This window comes from Papio anubis, chromosome 12 (assembly GCF_008728515.1).
Source record: "Papio anubis isolate 15944 chromosome 12, Panubis1.0, whole genome shotgun sequence".
Taxonomy (NCBI): Eukaryota; Metazoa; Chordata; class Mammalia; order Primates; family Cercopithecidae; genus Papio; species Papio anubis.
In genome coordinates, this window is record NC_044987.1 from 102,277,940 (window position 1) to 102,294,816 (window position 16,877).

A 16,877-nucleotide genomic window follows, 5' to 3' on the forward strand; every position below is an offset into this window, starting at 1 on the left:
TCCCACAGGGCCCCAAGAAAAATTCTCCACTGTCACTCTGTGGTATGGCCATAAATGTCTCAGCGCCGCCTCACTGATAGGTCTGGTACTGTTTGAACAGGAAGATCAAAATGAATACAAAATGAGAGAAACCAATGTCTGTATTGGGGGTGGGGACACGGTAGTAGAGGAGGAAGCCTGCGATCTTTAGGATCCGCCTCCAGGCTCAGAGGAGGGAGGGTCACAAGTGACAGGCTTGGCCGTGAGAGGGGGCCTCTTCTTACTAACCCCCACTGCGCCATATGAATAAATGGAATGCTGAGGCTTAGGCGCCCCCTTCCCCTGCTGGGATCCAGGTAGGATCCGGTTGCCTTTCTGCGGGGGAGGAGGAAGTGTTGGATTTCAGCGCTAAGGCCTCGGCGATGCACCTCACGTGCGTGTCTAGCATGCCGTAGTTTTTCCTTTGGCATCTGAAAAAGGCACAACCTGAAAGACCCAGAACCCAGTTTCGGCCCCCAGGTCCTTTGGGACAGGAAGAGAAGAGTCGTGTGGCCGCGAGGAGGCTGTTCTGCGGCGGGGCTGGCCTCGCGGACGCACGGGACTCCATCTCCCAGCGGGCGCCGCGGCGCTGCCACGCCCCCCTCCCCGCGCGCGCCCGGAGGAGGTAACCGCGGCCGCGCGCCCCCCTGCGCCCCCGCTGGCCAGGATTGGTAGGCTCCACCGCGGGACAGCCGGCTTGGGCTTCGAGCACCGCCAAAGCGAGTGAGGTGCGGGAGCAGGGGGATGGGGAGCCCGTCAGGAAGTCTCAGGGGCCGATTATCTTGGGAAGTGACTTTCAGAGGAATCCACATGTCGTCGAAATGGGCGCTATGACCCCGTCGGGTTAAAGTCTCTCTGAGCGACCCAAACAGAAGGTACTGCCGTGTGTCCTCCCCTTTGCACGCGACGGCGCTGGGTCGGCCTGGCGCGCCCTCCCGTGCCCATGGGCGCTAGACTAGGTGTGTGCGCAGCCGCTGTCTCCGGAGGTCGGCCCCGCCCCGCGGCGCTTGGCTCGGCGCAGCCCCGGCCCCCCGGGCTGAATGGTACGGCCCCGGCCCCGGCCTCCCCCTCCGCACCCCGCGCGAGTGGTGCGCGCCCCCCAGTGCAGACGCGGAACTGGCGCCCGTTCGGAGCGGCGCCGCGCTGGGGAGCGACTGACGCCCCGCTGCCGGGGACGTCGGTCCGGGCCTGGCCAGTCCCCCAGAGCTTGGGAGGTAGGAGAGTCTGGGCCGGTGGGGGTTTTGGGCGAGCGTCTGGGGACTCCGAGTGGGAGACGGGCTCTGAGAGGACACCGTGGCTCTTGGAGGAAGGGGTCTCTGAGGAGGCTCTGGAGGAGTGTGAAAGGGCGTGGGGCGGGGCCGGGGATGGGGGCGCCCCGGGCCGAGGAGGGGGCTCGGGCTACTGGGCTTGGTTCCTGCAGGGCGGGCGGCGCGGGTTCGGGTTCGGGTTCGGGGCGGGGGCGGAGGAGAACTGTCCAGCAGGTGAGGGGGCGGGCAGAGCTGGGCAGCCTTGGGGCCCGAGCCCGCACAGCGCTTGGCGGGTGTGCTTGTGCGTGTGCGTGCATGCGCCTTATTTTTGGCTGAAATTTGGAGAACCACGTTTGGTTCTCAATAATATTTTTTTGTTTTTTTAATTTGATGTTTCAAAATTGACTTGCTGGAGAGTGAGAACGCTATTTCATCTTTCTGCAGTCACTCTCCTCCCTATCCTCGTGTATCTACCTTCTTCCACCTTTCCCTGCCCTTCCCTCTACCCCAACCCTGCCAGCTGCCAGCCTCCTTGCTCCAGTTCTTCCGCACGCTGGACCAGTCCGTGCTGATGAGCTTGCAAGGTCACTGCCTGGGGAGGTAGAGGAGGGGAGGAGAGCCTCCTGTTGTGTTCACGTCAGCAGAGATGTCATATTGCTCTCTGGTTCCTGTGGTTTTACTGTGAGATCCTGTGCAAAATGAGGGACGAATCCAAAGGGTTGGTTAGCATGGCCATTTCTGCTGAAAAGACATAAATAACTTAGAAGTTTGTGAATCCTAATTCTACCTCTGGGTGAAGCTGATGGTGATGTCGGACTTCAGCAGACAGATATGCATTTTGAGCTTGATGCTTTTGGAATACATGAAGACAGGAACCAGAGGCTCTATGTTAGTAAATATGGTTGAGGCTACAGGCAAGAGTCGGAGCCTCGTTGGTTGTGAAGACAGAGTGTGAGTTGTGGGTGATGTTAGAGGGTTTAGTCTTTAGAGGAGTTAAAGATGTTAATCTTTGTGGGGAGGGGAGAGAGGAGAGAATGAGAAGAAAAATCTTAGTTATCTCTGCAGTCTGAATAACTGAAGGCAGTGGCTGCTGATTAGATGAATTCTGGCTAAAAATCGTATCCTACCCATAGCTAGAATAATAACAAGATCTCAGGGTCCTTGTGGCTCTGGAAGGAAATGATTGTGAGTGACTTGAGTTTCATCAGATAGTTCTCAGTGGATAGGGACTGAGATCCCTCCAAGGCTAGAGGGGCCTGATGCGTACTCAGTAGGAGGTGCTTCAGGCCTGATCTTTGAGATTTTGACTGGAGAGGACTCCTGGTTTTCAATATAAACATAGATTGCAAGGTGTAGCCTAGAGCTCTGGTTCTATAAATTTTGTTTTACTTTGAGATACTTTGGCTTTTGCTGTAGTCGTTTCTACACAGTTCTTTTTTTTTCGAATCCCACGACAGATTAACTACATAATTCTTTGTTAGAACAAATCATGCTTTTTACTCATATCCCATTTCATTTCTCTGTTTCTCTCCCCCTTGCATTCTGCTCAGGAGGAGCTGAGTGCAGCTCTGTTACGGTGCCCCACCTCCTGTAGTTTGCTCATGACTCTGTTGCAATTAGGAGAACCAAAGGGACCGTTTGGGTTTGTTAAGCAGTGGTGATACCTAGAAATGAATATACGGCGTGCTCGGAAACCTGGTGGTGTAGAGATATCAGTATCAAAAGTCAGAATTAGGACGGAGTACAAACTACAGACAGAGGAGGGAGAAGATAACCTAATTCTTAGCAGGTACTGTCAGTGGGAGAAGTGTCTCTAGGTTCAAGGGGAGTGAATTGTTATGGGCCTTGGCCGACTCTGGAGTAGCAGCTGCTAGCACTGTGCGGTCACCAAGCAGGGGAGGGGCTGTGGCTCTGCTATAAATAGTGCTGGGAGCCAGAGTCGCTATGGAGATAAAACTGAATCCTATTACCTGCAGGTCCTCTATTGGGAGCAAGGGAAAGGAGAAAGCAGTATTTTGAGGATTTGAGAGGTATTGCAAATAGGTCTTGTTTATTATTAGGTAGGGGAGAAAAAAGAACTACTCATTACCTAAACCAAATAGGGCCTTAAGCATCCAAGGAGTGTGTATGTCTGTATATATGGGAGTGCCCGCAGCAGCAGGTAAGGGAGTAGAGTGTGTGTGTGTATGTATATATATGATAATGGGTTTCTCTCTGTGTGCATTGAACAAGGTCTTAGGCCGCATGTAGAGCACAGAGGTAGAATCCTGGAACACTAGAAATACGAGAAAAGAACTGCTACTCATAGAAGAAATAGCCCTACTAGAAATAGCTGTGCAGCGGGGTGAAACGTTTTATTTAGAGAAGTGCATAGACACTTAAAAGGAAATAAATTACAATTAAGACCATGAAAGCTTTTCCTAATTTTAGAACATAGTTTAGAAATTTCTCTGAGCACCTCTCCCTCTCCCTGTCCTTGCAGAAATCCTAGTATTTCTACCTCTGATTCATAGCCTCTGTATTGTATAGTAGGACAAGGACTCATCTGTGTATGTTGTATTACTGATTCTGAGCCTAAGATCAAAATAGAGGGGAGATTATGATTCAGCACCAAGGGCAGAGCTAGTAGCAGTGGCCTCTGGGCTCCTTTCTTGCCTGAAGCGCAGAGAAAAGTGGTGCAGAGGAGGCAATTGGGCAATGGACATTTTCATTTGAGATCACATGAGGTAGAATAGCCAGCTGTTACTGTCTGAGCATGGTTAACTAGACAGTCTATGTGGTAGTGTCACATCAAGCTGAATACAGATTGTTGAAACAGAATAATTGCGTTTCCATCTAGACCTAGAAGTGCAGATTAGTGCTAGTTGAGGAGTCTGGTTTGATCCTGATCCACCCTGGAGGGATCCTGAGAGTGACTTCCATTTTTGTTACAATGACTGAGTCCAGATTAGACGGCCTAGGTCTGTTTTTCAGAAGCAGAGCCCCAGGTGTTAAGCTGGAAATGAAGTCACTGGTAGGGATAGGTAGGTGAACCATTATTTATCTACTTCTTTTTTTTTCTCGAGACGGAGTCTCACTCTGTGGCCCAGGCTCGAGTGCAGTGGCGTGATCTCGGCTCACTGCAGCCTCCGCCAAAGCGATTCTCGTGCCTCAGACTCCCGAGTAACTGGGATTACAGACGTATGCCACCACCTCTGGCTTTTTTTTTTGTATTTTTAGTAGAGATGGGGTTTTGCCATGTTGGCCGACTGGTCTGGAACTCCTGACCTCAGGTGATCCGCCTCAGCCTCCCAGAGTTCTGGGATTACAGGTGTGAGCCACCGTGCCCTGCCTATCTATTTTTTAACATTTTATTCTGTGAGCTCATAAACCTAGACACAAGGCTAGGCAAGTGTCAAGTTCTCCTATCATTAGTATGAAAGTGGAAGACCTTCTGACCTCTGCCCCTGGCCGGGAAGAAGTTGAGAGGGATGAGTCCCTTAGGCACAGCAGTGGATCTTATCAGTACTTTTTTTCCTATTAGACTTCGGTTTTCAGAATTCCTCCCGGGAATGCTGACTCCTTGCTTGGTGCCCTGATGCTTCTCTGAGATGAACTGATGAATTGGAACCATGGTGCAAAAGAAGAAGTTCTGTCCTCGGTTACTTGACTATCTAGTGATCGTAGGGGCCAGGTAACCAAGAAGAGATGGACTTTTGTCTTAACCTCTGGGATAGCCATAAAACCTGCAGTTGTTCCCCTCTCCAGTTTCCACGTTGCTTTGCATAGCTCATATTCCCCTGTTATTTTACCCTGATGGGAGTGTTGAAGCCAATAGGGAAACAGCAAAGTCAGGTGGATTGAAAGGAAAACCCTGCTCTTAACTAACATCTTTGTGATGTTGAGCAAATACACTCTTTATATCTCAGTTTTCTTATTTCGTAAAAAGGAAAAGTACTTTAAAAGCTCCTCCTCTGTGTATGCTTTTTTGGTAATTTATTAGCTAATTCACTTTAAAAGATGTTAATCATCTAAAGGTGCCAATGATAATTTTATTGTCAAAATCTCTTGTTGCAGAATAGGTGCCTTCATGACAGTGCAGACTTCACTTAGGCTACCAGCTCCATATGGCAGGCAGCACCCGTATTTTCCAAGGTGTTACAGTCAGGTTACTTTATCCAAAATAGCATCTTGAGCTTTATTCATCGACAGTGGTTAAAATGTGATAGCCCATTCCATCCCTTCAGGCTGCTGAATTTGTCTTTATGTTCTTCAGGCACCCGAGCAGTGACAGCGTGGCCCAGACTCCTGAACTGCTACGACGATACCCCTTAGAGGATCACGCTGAGTTTCCCCTGCCCCCAGACGTCGTGTTCTTCTGCCAGCCCGAGGGCTGCCTGAGCGTGCGGCAGCGGCGCATGAGCCTCCGGGATGATACCTCTTTTGTCTTCACCCTCACTGACAAGGACACTGGAGTCACGCGATACGGCATCTGTGTTAACTTCTACCGCTCCTTCCAGAAGCGAATCCCTAAGGAGAAGGGGGAAGGGGGGGCAGGGTCCCATGGGAAGGAAGGAACCCGCGCCACCTGTGCCTCAGAAGAGGGTGGCACCGAGAGCTCAGAGAGTGGCTCATCCCGGCAGCCTCCCAGTGCCGACTCTACCCCTGATGTGAACCAGTCTCCTCGGGGCAAACGCCGGGCCAAGGCGGGGAGCCGCTCCCGCAACAGTACTCTCACGTCCCTGTGTGTGCTCAGTCACTACCCTTTTTTCTCCACCTTCCGAGAGTGTCTGTATACCCTCAAGCGCCTGGTGGACTGCTGTAGTGAGCGCCTGCTGGGCAAGAAGCTGGGCATCCCTCGAGGTGTACAAAGGTACGGTTCACTGCTGCTGCCCAATGGGAGCATTTTAGAGATTCCATGTAATTGGTCTTTGAGGGGCATAGGAAATTTCCTCTGCAACTCAAGGTCCTTCAGACCTATGTAAGCATATTTAGAGTAAATATTTTTTCTTCTGGAGATGAAGTCTCGCTCTGTTCCCCAGGCTGGGGTGCAGTGGTGTGATCTCAGCTCACTGCAACCCCTGCCTCCTAGGTTCAAGTGATCCTTCTGCCTCAGCCTCCCAAATAGCTGAGATTACAGGTGTGTGCCACCACGCCCAGCTAATTTTGGTACTTTTAGTAGAGACAGGGTTTCACCATGTTGGCCAGGCTGGTCTCAAACTCCTGACCTCAGGTGTTCTATCCACCTTGGCCTCCGGAAGTGCTGGGATTATAAGCGTGAGCACCATGCCCAGCCAAGAGTTAATTTTTTTTTTTTTTTTTTTTTTGAAACAGAGTCTCGCTCTGTCGCCCAGACTGGAGTGCAGTGACGGGATCTCAGCTCACTGCAAGCTCCGCTTCCTGGGTTCACGCCATTCTCCTGCCTCAGCCTCCCGAGTAGCTGGGACTACAGGCGCCCGCCACCTTGCCCAGCTAGTTTTTTGTGTTTTTTAGTAGAGACGGGTTTCACCATGCTAGCCAGGATGGTCTCGATCTCCTGACGTCGTGATACGCCCGTCTCAGCCTCCCAAAGTGCTGGGATTACAGGCTTGAGCCACCACGCCCAGCCGAGTTAATCTTTACTAAGCAAAAGACTGCAGAGTTAAACCTCCTTCCAAAATTGTGTTTGGAGTAATGCTGTAATTTGATGTTTAATGGTGGTTAGGACAGTAAGTCTTACCCAGTATATATTTTTACATTTGCTCTTGCTGTTGTATATACCTTCTGGTCCTATCTGAGCTCAGAGACTGGGCTTTCCTAATGATGCTCCTTTTCCCGTTGTCATCGTTAGAGCCTCTGTGGTGCTACTGGGTTGCAGTGGGGTATCAGCTCCTGATGCTAATGTGTCTGGTTCCTGCTGTCTGCTTCTCAGGGACACCATGTGGCGGATCTTTACTGGATCGCTGCTGGTGGAGGAGAAGTCAAGTGCCCTTCTGCATGACCTTCGGGAGATTGAGGCCTGGATCTATCGATTGCTGCGCTCCCCAGTACCCGTCTCTGGGCAGAAGCGAGTAGACATCGAGGTCCTACCCCAAGAGCTCCAGCCAGCTCTGACCTTTGCTCTTCCAGACCCATCTCGATTCACCCTAGTGGATTTCCCACTGCACCTTCCCTTGGAACTTCTAGGTGTGGACGCCTGTCTCCAGGTGCTAACCTGCATTCTGTTAGAGCATAAGGTGAGAGGCCAGCTTCCTAGACCTTTCTAGGGGAGGAACTCTTAAATATGCCAGTGGCCAGATTATGAGCTCTTGGAGGACAGGGACTACATATTTTTCATCTTTTTCTGCTCAGGAGGTACCATGATGCCTGGTATACAGCAGGTATTCCGTAGATGTGGGTTGAATTAAGATACTGGTATCATGTGGGATGTATTCAGAGGGTTTACCATTCATTAGGGCTTATCTTTAATTGTACTGACCTAATTCTTTGGAAATATCAGTAGTTCTGTTTCATGAGTGGTCCTGGGATGGGCAGTACAAGAACTAGGAAGGTAAGGGAGTGATTTGCATATCTCAGGTGAGGGAGGATCACCATTGTGCCTGAATTGGGAGGTGGCAGGCATGGTGGGGCAGAGGGCAGTGCGAAAGGCAAAGCTGGAGCTGTAGGCATGGTGAATTGGAAACCAAGTTGTAATGTTGGAAGCTGTTTTCTTGTAAACCTTATTTTATGTTTTGGAGTGATTCTTACTGGATGGCTCATGACAGGTGGTGCTACAGTCTCGAGACTACAATGCACTCTCCATGTCTGTGATGGCATTCGTGGCAATGATCTATCCACTGGAGTATATGTTTCCTGTCATCCCGCTGCTTCCCACCTGCATGGCATCAGCAGAGCAGGTGAGTCTCAAGGCGTCTTCCGGCTTTGTCACCTCTGTCTTCCTGAGGGAGGAGGCCTAATGCTCAAAGAAGTTGTAAGTGAGTGCTGGTCCTCAATCCTTTGTCATAATTTATTTGTCTGCAAAATCTGACTGATTTGAACTGATCTGGTGGCAAAGCTTATGCAATTTGTAGTTTTTATTTATCACAACAAATGTTAATGACTGTAGGCTACTGGCCACACTGCCACAGTTGTTACGTAATACAGTAATTCCTCCTTATCTGTGGAGGATATGTTCCAAGACCCCCAGTGGATGCCTCAAACCACAGATGGTTCCAAACTCTGTAGATACTTTGTTTTTTTCTGTATATACATACTAATGATACAGTTTAATTTATGAATTAGGCACAGTAAGAGGTTAACAATTTCTCTTTGGGCATTTATTTGGTGTTTTTTGGAGACAGAGTCTCCATCCATCCCCCAGGCTGGAGTGCAGTGGCACAGTCTTGGCTCACTGGAGCCTCCGCCTCCCGGGTTCAAGTGATTCTCCTGCTTCAGCCTCCCTAGTAGCTGGGATTACAGGCACAGCCACCATGCCCGGCTAGTTTTTTGTATTTTTGGTAGAGACAAGGTTTCACCGTGTTGGCCAGGCTGGTCTTGAACTTTTGACCTCAGGTGATCCGCCTGCCTCAGCCTCCCAAAGTGCTGGGATTACAGGCATGAGCCACCGCGCCTGACCTCTTTGGACATATATTTGGCTTCTCTTTGGCATATCCCAATTGCCAGCATCAGTACGCTTGTGCTTTGGGGCCATTATTAAGTAAAATAAAGGTTACTTGAACACAAACACTGAGATTGTGCGACAGTTGACCTGATAACTGAGATGGCTACAGGTGAGTAGTGTATACAGCATGGATATGCTGGACACAGGGATGATTCATGTCTGGGTGGGACAGAGCGGGACAGCATGAGATTTCATCATGCTTCTCAGAACTATTGTCCTGGACTTCAGATATGATCAAGCTGCAATTTAAAATTTATGAATTGTTTATTTCTGGAATTTTCCTTTTAATATTTCAGACTGCAGTTTACCTCAGGTAACTGGAATCACAGAAAGTGAAACTGTGGATAAGGAATACTACTGTATACAAAAAAATGTACTATGTAACCTTTCAAAAAATCTGAAAAATTCTGAATTTTCAAATACATCTGGCCTCAAGGGTTTTGGAAGAGGGATTGTTTCTGCATTTCCTTATCTAGAAGAATCCGGACTTGATAAGTGCTCGTGATAGGTTTTGTCTTTGTTTCTCACCTTCTTTATCGTTTCCACAGCTGCTGTTGGCTCCAACTCCGTACATCATTGGGGTTCCTGCCAGCTTCTTCCTCTACAAACTGGACTTCAAAATGCCTGATGATGTATGGCTAGTGGATCTGGACAGCAACAGGGTGAGGTTCTTCGCTGAGGCATTGTAGCGTCTGGAGGAGGATTGCATTCTAGACCCAGTCCTGGGATATGTGTTTTTCTAGATTCCTTTCAGGAACGTTCTAAGTTGTTGGATAATTTCTATTGTGAGACTTATTGAAAAATTTTTTTAAATGCTCCTTTTACCTTATTGGCCAAATAAGCCCTTTGTTAGGTCTCAGAGAATTTTAGGATTTATTTTTGCCAGAATTAAGTGGTGCCTCCACCATATCCAAGAGCAGTCAGACAGTTGTGATCTGAAGACCATTACATGTGGTATAGATCATCTCTTAATGGTTTCCCTGGAGTATAGTTTCCAGTAAGAAACTGTCTTTCAGTGCAGGCTTAATGAATTATTTGACCATTCTGCAATGTGAGTATATTCAAACTTTGGTGGGAAGCCCTTATGTGTGTTCATTGTAAAACTTTAAAAAAATAAAAATAAGCGTAAATGAAGTAAGTGAAAAGCAAAACCGTAATCTTTTTATTTAGTGATAATAACCAATAGCATTAAGGTATATTTCCTTTCAGATGCATATGTATGTCATATGTGTGTGTACATATCTTATTGTGTAGTTATATAACGTGTGTTCGTTTATATAATAATACTGTATATACATCCTCTTATTTTTATTTACCCTGTGTAAGAGAAATTCCTGAGCAATAAACTCTAAGGTCACGTCTTTTATCATTTCTCTGGTGCAGGTGATTGCCCCCACCAATGCAGAAGTGCTGCCTGTTCTGCCAGAACCAGAGTCACTAGAGCTGAAAAAGCATTTAAAGCAGGTACGTGAAGAATGAAGGAAAGAGAGGGGAGTAATAGATGCTGTGGGGTTCCTATAGGAAGACAGCTGTTCTCAGAGCCAGTTTCCTATCAAACTTCAAATGGAGTAGTTTTCTTCACCCTGGATGGGCTTAAGAAAAGGGATATCCCGAGCCGGGCGCGGTGGCTCAAGCCTGTAATCCCAGCACTTTGGGAGGCTGAGACGGGCGGATCACAAGGTCAGGAGATCGAGACTATCCTGGCTAACACGGTGAAACCCCGTCTCTACTAAAAAAATATGAGCGCCGCGCCAAGCTCGTAATCCCCAGCATCTTTGGGGGAGGCCGAGGCGGATCACGAGGTCAGGAGATCGAGACTATCCTGGCTAACACGTGAAACCCTCACTTACCTAAAAAAAATACAAAACTAGCCGGGCGGCGGTGGCGGGCTTCTGCAGTCCCAGCTACTTGGGAGGCTGAGGCGGAGAACGGGCGTGAACCTGGGAGGCGGAGCTTGCAGTGAGCCGAGATCAAAGGCCACTGCACTCCAGCCCGGGTGATTACAGCGCCGGTGACTCCGCCCCGAGACATGCTGCGGCTCGTCATCCAGCATCTTCTTTGAGGCCGAGACGGCGGACGACGAGAATAGACGACTATCTCGGTTATCAATGGAACTGCCTTGCTTCGAAGAAATACAATATGCCGGCGAGGGGAATAGCGCTGGTCCTTCAGTTACCGGGAGGCTGAGGCCGAATGGCGGAATGTGGAGGTAAGCAGAGTGAGCTGAGATCGACTGACGGTCTCCAGCCTGGCGACAGCGCGAGACTGCTCTCAAAAATACAAAATTATCGGCCAGGTGGCTGGGCTTCGTGGTCCCAGTTACTTTCCGGGAGGCCGAGGCAGGAGAATGTGGAGGCGGAGCGAGTGAGTTGAGATCTGCCATTGCATCTCCAGTCACATAGAGCCAGACTCAGTCTCAAAAAAAAAAAAAAGAAAAGGGATATCCCATTTCTGGGTGGCAGAGTGAATCTCTGGTTTTGATTCCAACTCATTTTATGCCTTACTATATTCTAATGCTTATTATACTGTATAAAAATAGCCTCACTGTTCAGAGCCTTTTGTAAGTGCTAATTTCTAAGTGGCCTCAGAACATCTTCGGGCCTTTTTTTTTTTTTGAGACAGAGTCTTGCTCTGTCGCCTAGGGCTGGGAGTGCAGGAGCTGATCTCAGCACTGCAGCCTCGGCCTCCGGGTTCATGCGGCTCCTCCTGCCTCAGTCTTCCCAGCAGCTGGGACTACAGGTGCACGCCACCACGCCCAGCTAACTTTTTTTGTATTTTAGTAGAGATGGGCTCACCTGCAGCAGCTGCCAGGATGGTCTCAATCTCCTGACCTCATGATCCACCCACTTCATCTTCCCAAAGTTCTGGGATTATAGGCATGAGCCACCATGCCTTGCCGATTTTCTCAATCTTGTTAGGTGGAAGTTAGTAGTGTGGACCATCTGGCTGCTTTTATATCATCTTCTAGAGTTGATCCTGAGGTTCCTTTCTTCAAAAATTCCTTTCTTTGGCAGGGCATGTTGCCTCATGCCTGTAATCCCAGCACTTAAGGAGGCCGAGGTGGATGGATCACAAGGTCAGGAGTTTGAGACCAGCCTGGCCAATATGGTAAAACTCCATCTCTATTAAAAATGCAAAAATTAGCCGGGCGTGGTGGCGGACGCCCGTAGTCCAGCTGCTCGGGAGGCTGAGGCAGGAGAATCACTTCAACCCAGGAGGCAGAGGTTGCAGTGAGCCAAGATCGTGCCACTGCACTCCTGCCTGGGCCACAGAGTGAGACTATCTCAAACAAACAAATTCCTTTCTTTGAGTAATTCCTCACATCCATTTTGTATTGATTTATTTTCTTCCTCTGCATGCTGAACACAGTACCTGAAGGTAACACATGACAAAGCTTGATTCCCTTCCCCTGCCTTATGTCTTGTGTAGAAACACCAGTAGATAGCACTGTGTTTATTTTTAGGACTCCCTGCTCTCATTTGAAGGGCGTTTAGAAACCTTTTTCTGTGTTGTCTAAAGTACTTAGTAGTACCTCTAGATGCTATGTTTGGGTTTAAATGGGTCATTTTGTATCATCCCTCTCACCTCAGTTGCTTCATCACTGCTGATATAATGTGATACCTTGTTACTGCAGAGTCTAGTGGGAATTTTAAGTCCTGACCCCGTGATCCGCCCGTCTCGGCCTCCCAAAGTACTGGGATTACAGACATGAGCCACCGCGCCCCGCCAGGAATTATATTTTAAATATTTGAAGGAGCTAAGATCCTTGGACTCATTGATCCTGTGTTCTAACTCCTGCTATTCAAAGTGTGGTTTATGGACCAGCAACATTAGGATCACTTGGGCTTGTTAAAGTGCAGGATCACTCCAGGCATATTGAATCGGGATCTGCGTTTTGACAACCTCCCCCAGTGATTTCTCTCCTCCCTCACATTTGAGAAGCACTGCTGCTCTCGACCAGTGGTCTTCACCCTGCCCCATTGAGCCTCTGAGGGGCCTTAGCTTGGGATCCCTGAGCATGTGAGGCTCTGCTTCCTGTGTCCTTCAGAGCAGCTATGTTTTCAAATTTCCATTCTGTATAGTTTCACATAGATTCCAATTTTAAAAAACATTTAATGACTATAATAATTTTGCAAACAACTGTCCTGGACTTCAGATAAGATCAAGTTGCCTTGAGCTAGGTTGTCTTAAGATGGAGAGCTACATATTTCAGACTGTTTTCTAAAGGCTAGAGTATTGGGATTTTTGTTTCAAAAATGAAAGGTCTGAAATGGGTTGACCATGATTTGCAAATTAGCACTGTTCTTTGTTGCAGAACTTTTTGACCAGAGAATACGAGGTAGAAGACTTTAGGAAGGCTCTTTCCTTGGAGTTGAAATTGGCTAGCTGCCCAGGAACGTGCCTTGTATAAGGAATTTTCTTGTTGTTCCACAGGCCTTGGCCAGCATGAGCCTCAACACCCAGCCCATCCTCAATCTGGAGAAATTTCATGAGGGCCAGGAGATCCCCCTTCTCTTGGGAAGGCCTTCTAATGACCTGCAGTCCACACCGTCCACTGAATTCAACCCACTTATCTATGGCAACGATGTGGATTCTGTGGATGTTGCAACCAGGTAAGACCAAGCCGACTATGTAATCACAAGTTCTTAAATTGATCTCTTTGCTCTCTTTTTTTTTTTTTTTTTTTTTTTTTTTTTTGAGACGGAGTCTCGCTCTGTCTCCCAGGCTGGAGTGCAGTGGCCGGATCTCAGCTCACTCACTGCAAGCTCCGCCTCCCGGGTCCACGCCATTCTCCTGCCTCAGCCTCCCGAGTAGCTGGGACTACAGGCGCCCGCCACCTCACCCGGCTAGGTTTTTTTGTATTTTTTAGTAGAGACGGGGTTTCACCGTGTTAGCCAGGATGGTCTCGATCTCCTGACCTCATGATCCACCCGTCTCGGCCTCCCAAAGTGCTGGGATTACAGGCTTGAGCCACCGCGCCCGGCCTGATCTCTTTGCTCTCTAAGTGACCTTAGGGCCGACTATTTCCCTGAACCAGGGTTTCTGTTTTTTTTGAGATGGAGTCTCACTCTTGTTGGAGTACAATGGCATAATCTCAGCTCACTGCAACTTCCACCTCCCGGGTTCAAGTGATTCTCCTGCCTCAGCTTCCTAAGTGACTGGGATTACAGGCACCTGCCACCACGCCTGGCTAATTTTTATATTTCTAGTAGAGACAGTGTTTCACCATGTTGGCCGGGCTGGTCTCGAACTCCTGACCTCAGGTGATCCGCCCACCTCGGCCTCCCAAAGTGCTGGGATTACAGTCGTGTGCCACCGCACCCAGCCCAGGGTTTTTTATATATAAAATATGTGCCATATTTGGTTGTGATTTTCCACCTTGGTAAAAGCAAAGTGAAGAAATAGTAAACCACGTGCTCAGGATGAATAGGGGGCTGATGATTCTTTTAAGATATCTCTCCCTGGCCGGGCGCGGTGGCTCACACCTGTAATCCCAGCACTTTGGGAGGCTGAGGTTGGCGGATCGCGAGGTCAGGTGATCGAGACCATCCTGGCTACCACAGTGAAACCCCGTCTCTACTAAAAATACAAAAAAAATTAGCTGGGCATGGTGGCGGGTGCCTGTAGTCCCAGCTACTCGGGAGACTGAGGCAGGAGAATGGTGTGAACCCAAGAGGCGGAGCTTGCATTGAGCCAAGATTGCGCCACTGCACTCCAGCCTGAGCAACAGGGCCAGACTCTGTCTCAGAAGAAAAAGGTGTCTCTCCCCTTGGAAGCCTGTTAAGTGATGGCTTTGGGAGGTGTTCTGAGACTTTGGATCATGGGAATCCTTACCTACAGGGCATGGGTCTCAAATTATCTCATCATCTGCTTCCCCAGGGTCGCCATGGTACGGTTCTTCAACTCTGCCAACGTGCTGCAGGGATTTCAGATGCACACACGTACCCTGCGCCTCTTCCCTCGGCCTGTGGTAGCTTTTCAAGCTGGCTCCTTTCTAGCCTCACGTCCCCGCCAGACTCCTTTTGCCGAGAAATTGGCCAGGACTCAAGCTGTGGAGTACTTTGGGGAATGGATCCTTAACCCCACCAACTATGCCTTTCAGCGAATTCACAACAGTGAGTCCACCTGCCCTCTGCTCCGCTCTGCCTTCTGCCTCTGTCCTCTTGATGGACTTTGATTTTTCCTTTGCTCATCTTTGACCTGTGCCTTCTGTCCTTGCTCTGCTTTAGACTTTTTCCTGCCCTTCTTTCAGGCATTGCTTGCCTTTTTTTCCTTGCTGCTGACTTTCTATTCTTTTCCCTCATGGGGTAGATATGTTTGATCCAGCCCTGATTGGTGACAAGCCTAAGTGGTATGCTCATCAGCTGCAGCCTATCCACTATCGCGTCTATGACAGCAATTCCCAGCTGGCTGAGGCCCTGAGTGTACCACCAGAGCGGGACTCCGACTCCGAACCTACTGATGATAGGTGAGCATCCTTAGGGTAGCAAAAAGGTTTTTAAGGTGAAGAGGCTCTCACTAGCCCTTCTTTAGCACAGAAGAGGCAATCTCATAGGCTTCCCATATCAGTATTTTTTTTTTAGTTTTATTTCTTTATTTTTTTTCATGTGTGACAGAGTCTTGCCGCTCTGTCACCTAGGCTGGAGTGCAGTGGTGCCGTCTCAGCTCACTGCAACCTCCGCCTCCCAGGTTCAAGTGATTCTCCTGCTTCCGCCTCCCAAGTAGCTGGGACTACCTGGCTAATTTTTGTATATATACATTTTTTGAGATGGAGTCTCGCTGTATCTTCCAGGCTAAAGTGCAGTGGCATGATCTTGGCTCCCTGCAAGCTCCCTCTTGGGTTCAAGCGATTCTCTTGCCCCAGCCACCTGAGTAGCTGGGATTACAGGCACATGCTATCACGCCAAGCTAATTTTTTGTATTTTTAGTAAAGACAGAGTTTCACCATGTTAGCCAGGCTGGTTTCAAACTCATGCCCTCAAGTGATTCACCTACCTCGGCCTCCCAAAGTGCTAGGATTACAGGCGTGAGCCACTGCGCCCGGCTACTTTTTGTATTTTTTGTAGAGATGGTATTTCACCATGTTGGCCAGGCTGCTCTCAAACTCCAGACCTCAGGTGATCAATCCGCCTTAGCCTCCCAGAGTGCTGGGATTACAGGCGTGAGCCACTGTCCCAGCCCCCATTATCAGTCTTTATGCTTTGGTTGACTGTTTTTCTTGGCTTCCTTATTTGATTTGTACCCTGGCCTTGCATTCAGAGTGCTCCCCCTTTTATTTTTCCTAGTGCTGATTACAGGTGTTCTCCCTGCCCCTTTCTGTTTTGTTTTTTATGCAATTCACTCTGCAGTGGCAGTGATAGTATGGATTATGACGATTCAAGCTCTTCTTACTCCTCCCTTGGTGACTTTGTCAGTGAAATGATGAAATGTGACATTAATGGTGATACTCCCAGTAAGTGTGCTTAGGGAGATTGGCCAGCCCTGGGCAGGGGTTGGGGGTCTAGGGATGGGGTGGTCTCTACCTGCCTCCCTTGGATTTTGGCAGATGTGGACCCTCTGACGCATGCAGCACTGGGAGATGCCAGCGAGGTGGAGATTGACGAGCTGCAGAATCAGAAGGAAGCAGAAGAGCCTGGCCTAGACAGTGAGAACTCTCAGGAAAACCCCCCACTGCGCTCCAGCTCCAGCACCACTGCCAGCAGTAGCCCCAGCACCATCATCCACGGAGCCAACTCTGTAAGTGAGGAGTAGTGGATGAGTGAGAACCATGGCCTGGGATGTGGGCCTCATCTATTAGGAAAGCCAGGCTGTAGCTATTCATTTGCTTCTTCTCACACAATTTTCTCATCTTCCTCTTCATGGGCCCTCGAGCTTAGAGCCTAAGAGACCTAGTTTTGACCCCAAAAGGAGTTCATCAGGCTTTGTTCAGGGTACAGCTGTGATCTCCCTTATATAGTTTGTGGGGACAGAGAACAGGTGCCACAGAGATCGTT

At 48.9% G+C, this 16,877-nt stretch overlaps 1 protein-coding gene across 39 annotated transcripts in view; it reads left to right on the forward strand.

The window, feature by feature from the left end:
- The first annotated feature begins 164 nt into the window (after nucleotides 1-164).
- LOC101024278 (MAP kinase-activating death domain protein) overlaps nucleotides 165-16,877 on the forward strand; it is a 57,952-nt gene continuing 41,239 nt past the window's right edge. For 17 of the 39 annotated variants that reach the window (XM_009186110.4, XM_009186122.4, XM_009186125.4 and 14 more), the window contains exons 1-12: nucleotides 697-893; nucleotides 4,789-4,938; nucleotides 5,521-6,117; nucleotides 7,156-7,459; nucleotides 7,988-8,119; nucleotides 9,432-9,545; nucleotides 10,267-10,347; nucleotides 13,318-13,496; nucleotides 14,764-14,999; nucleotides 15,196-15,352; nucleotides 16,233-16,336; nucleotides 16,430-16,620. In XM_009186110.4, the coding sequence (XP_009184374.1) occupies nucleotides 4,877-4,938; nucleotides 5,521-6,117; nucleotides 7,156-7,459; nucleotides 7,988-8,119; nucleotides 9,432-9,545; nucleotides 10,267-10,347; nucleotides 13,318-13,496; nucleotides 14,764-14,999; nucleotides 15,196-15,352; nucleotides 16,233-16,336; nucleotides 16,430-16,620 (2,157 nt within the window). In that variant the 5' untranslated portion in view covers nucleotides 697-893; nucleotides 4,789-4,876. Of the gene's footprint in view, nucleotides 336-374; nucleotides 644-663; nucleotides 894-1,032; nucleotides 1,233-2,250; nucleotides 3,427-4,788; nucleotides 4,939-5,520; nucleotides 6,118-7,155; nucleotides 7,460-7,987; nucleotides 8,120-9,431; nucleotides 9,546-10,266; nucleotides 10,348-13,317; nucleotides 13,497-14,763; nucleotides 15,000-15,195; nucleotides 15,353-16,232; nucleotides 16,337-16,429; nucleotides 16,621-16,877 lie in introns of those variants that run through there. The other 22 variants (XR_004177525.1, XM_031653456.1, XM_021925815.2 and 19 more) reach the window with 9 other exon arrangements.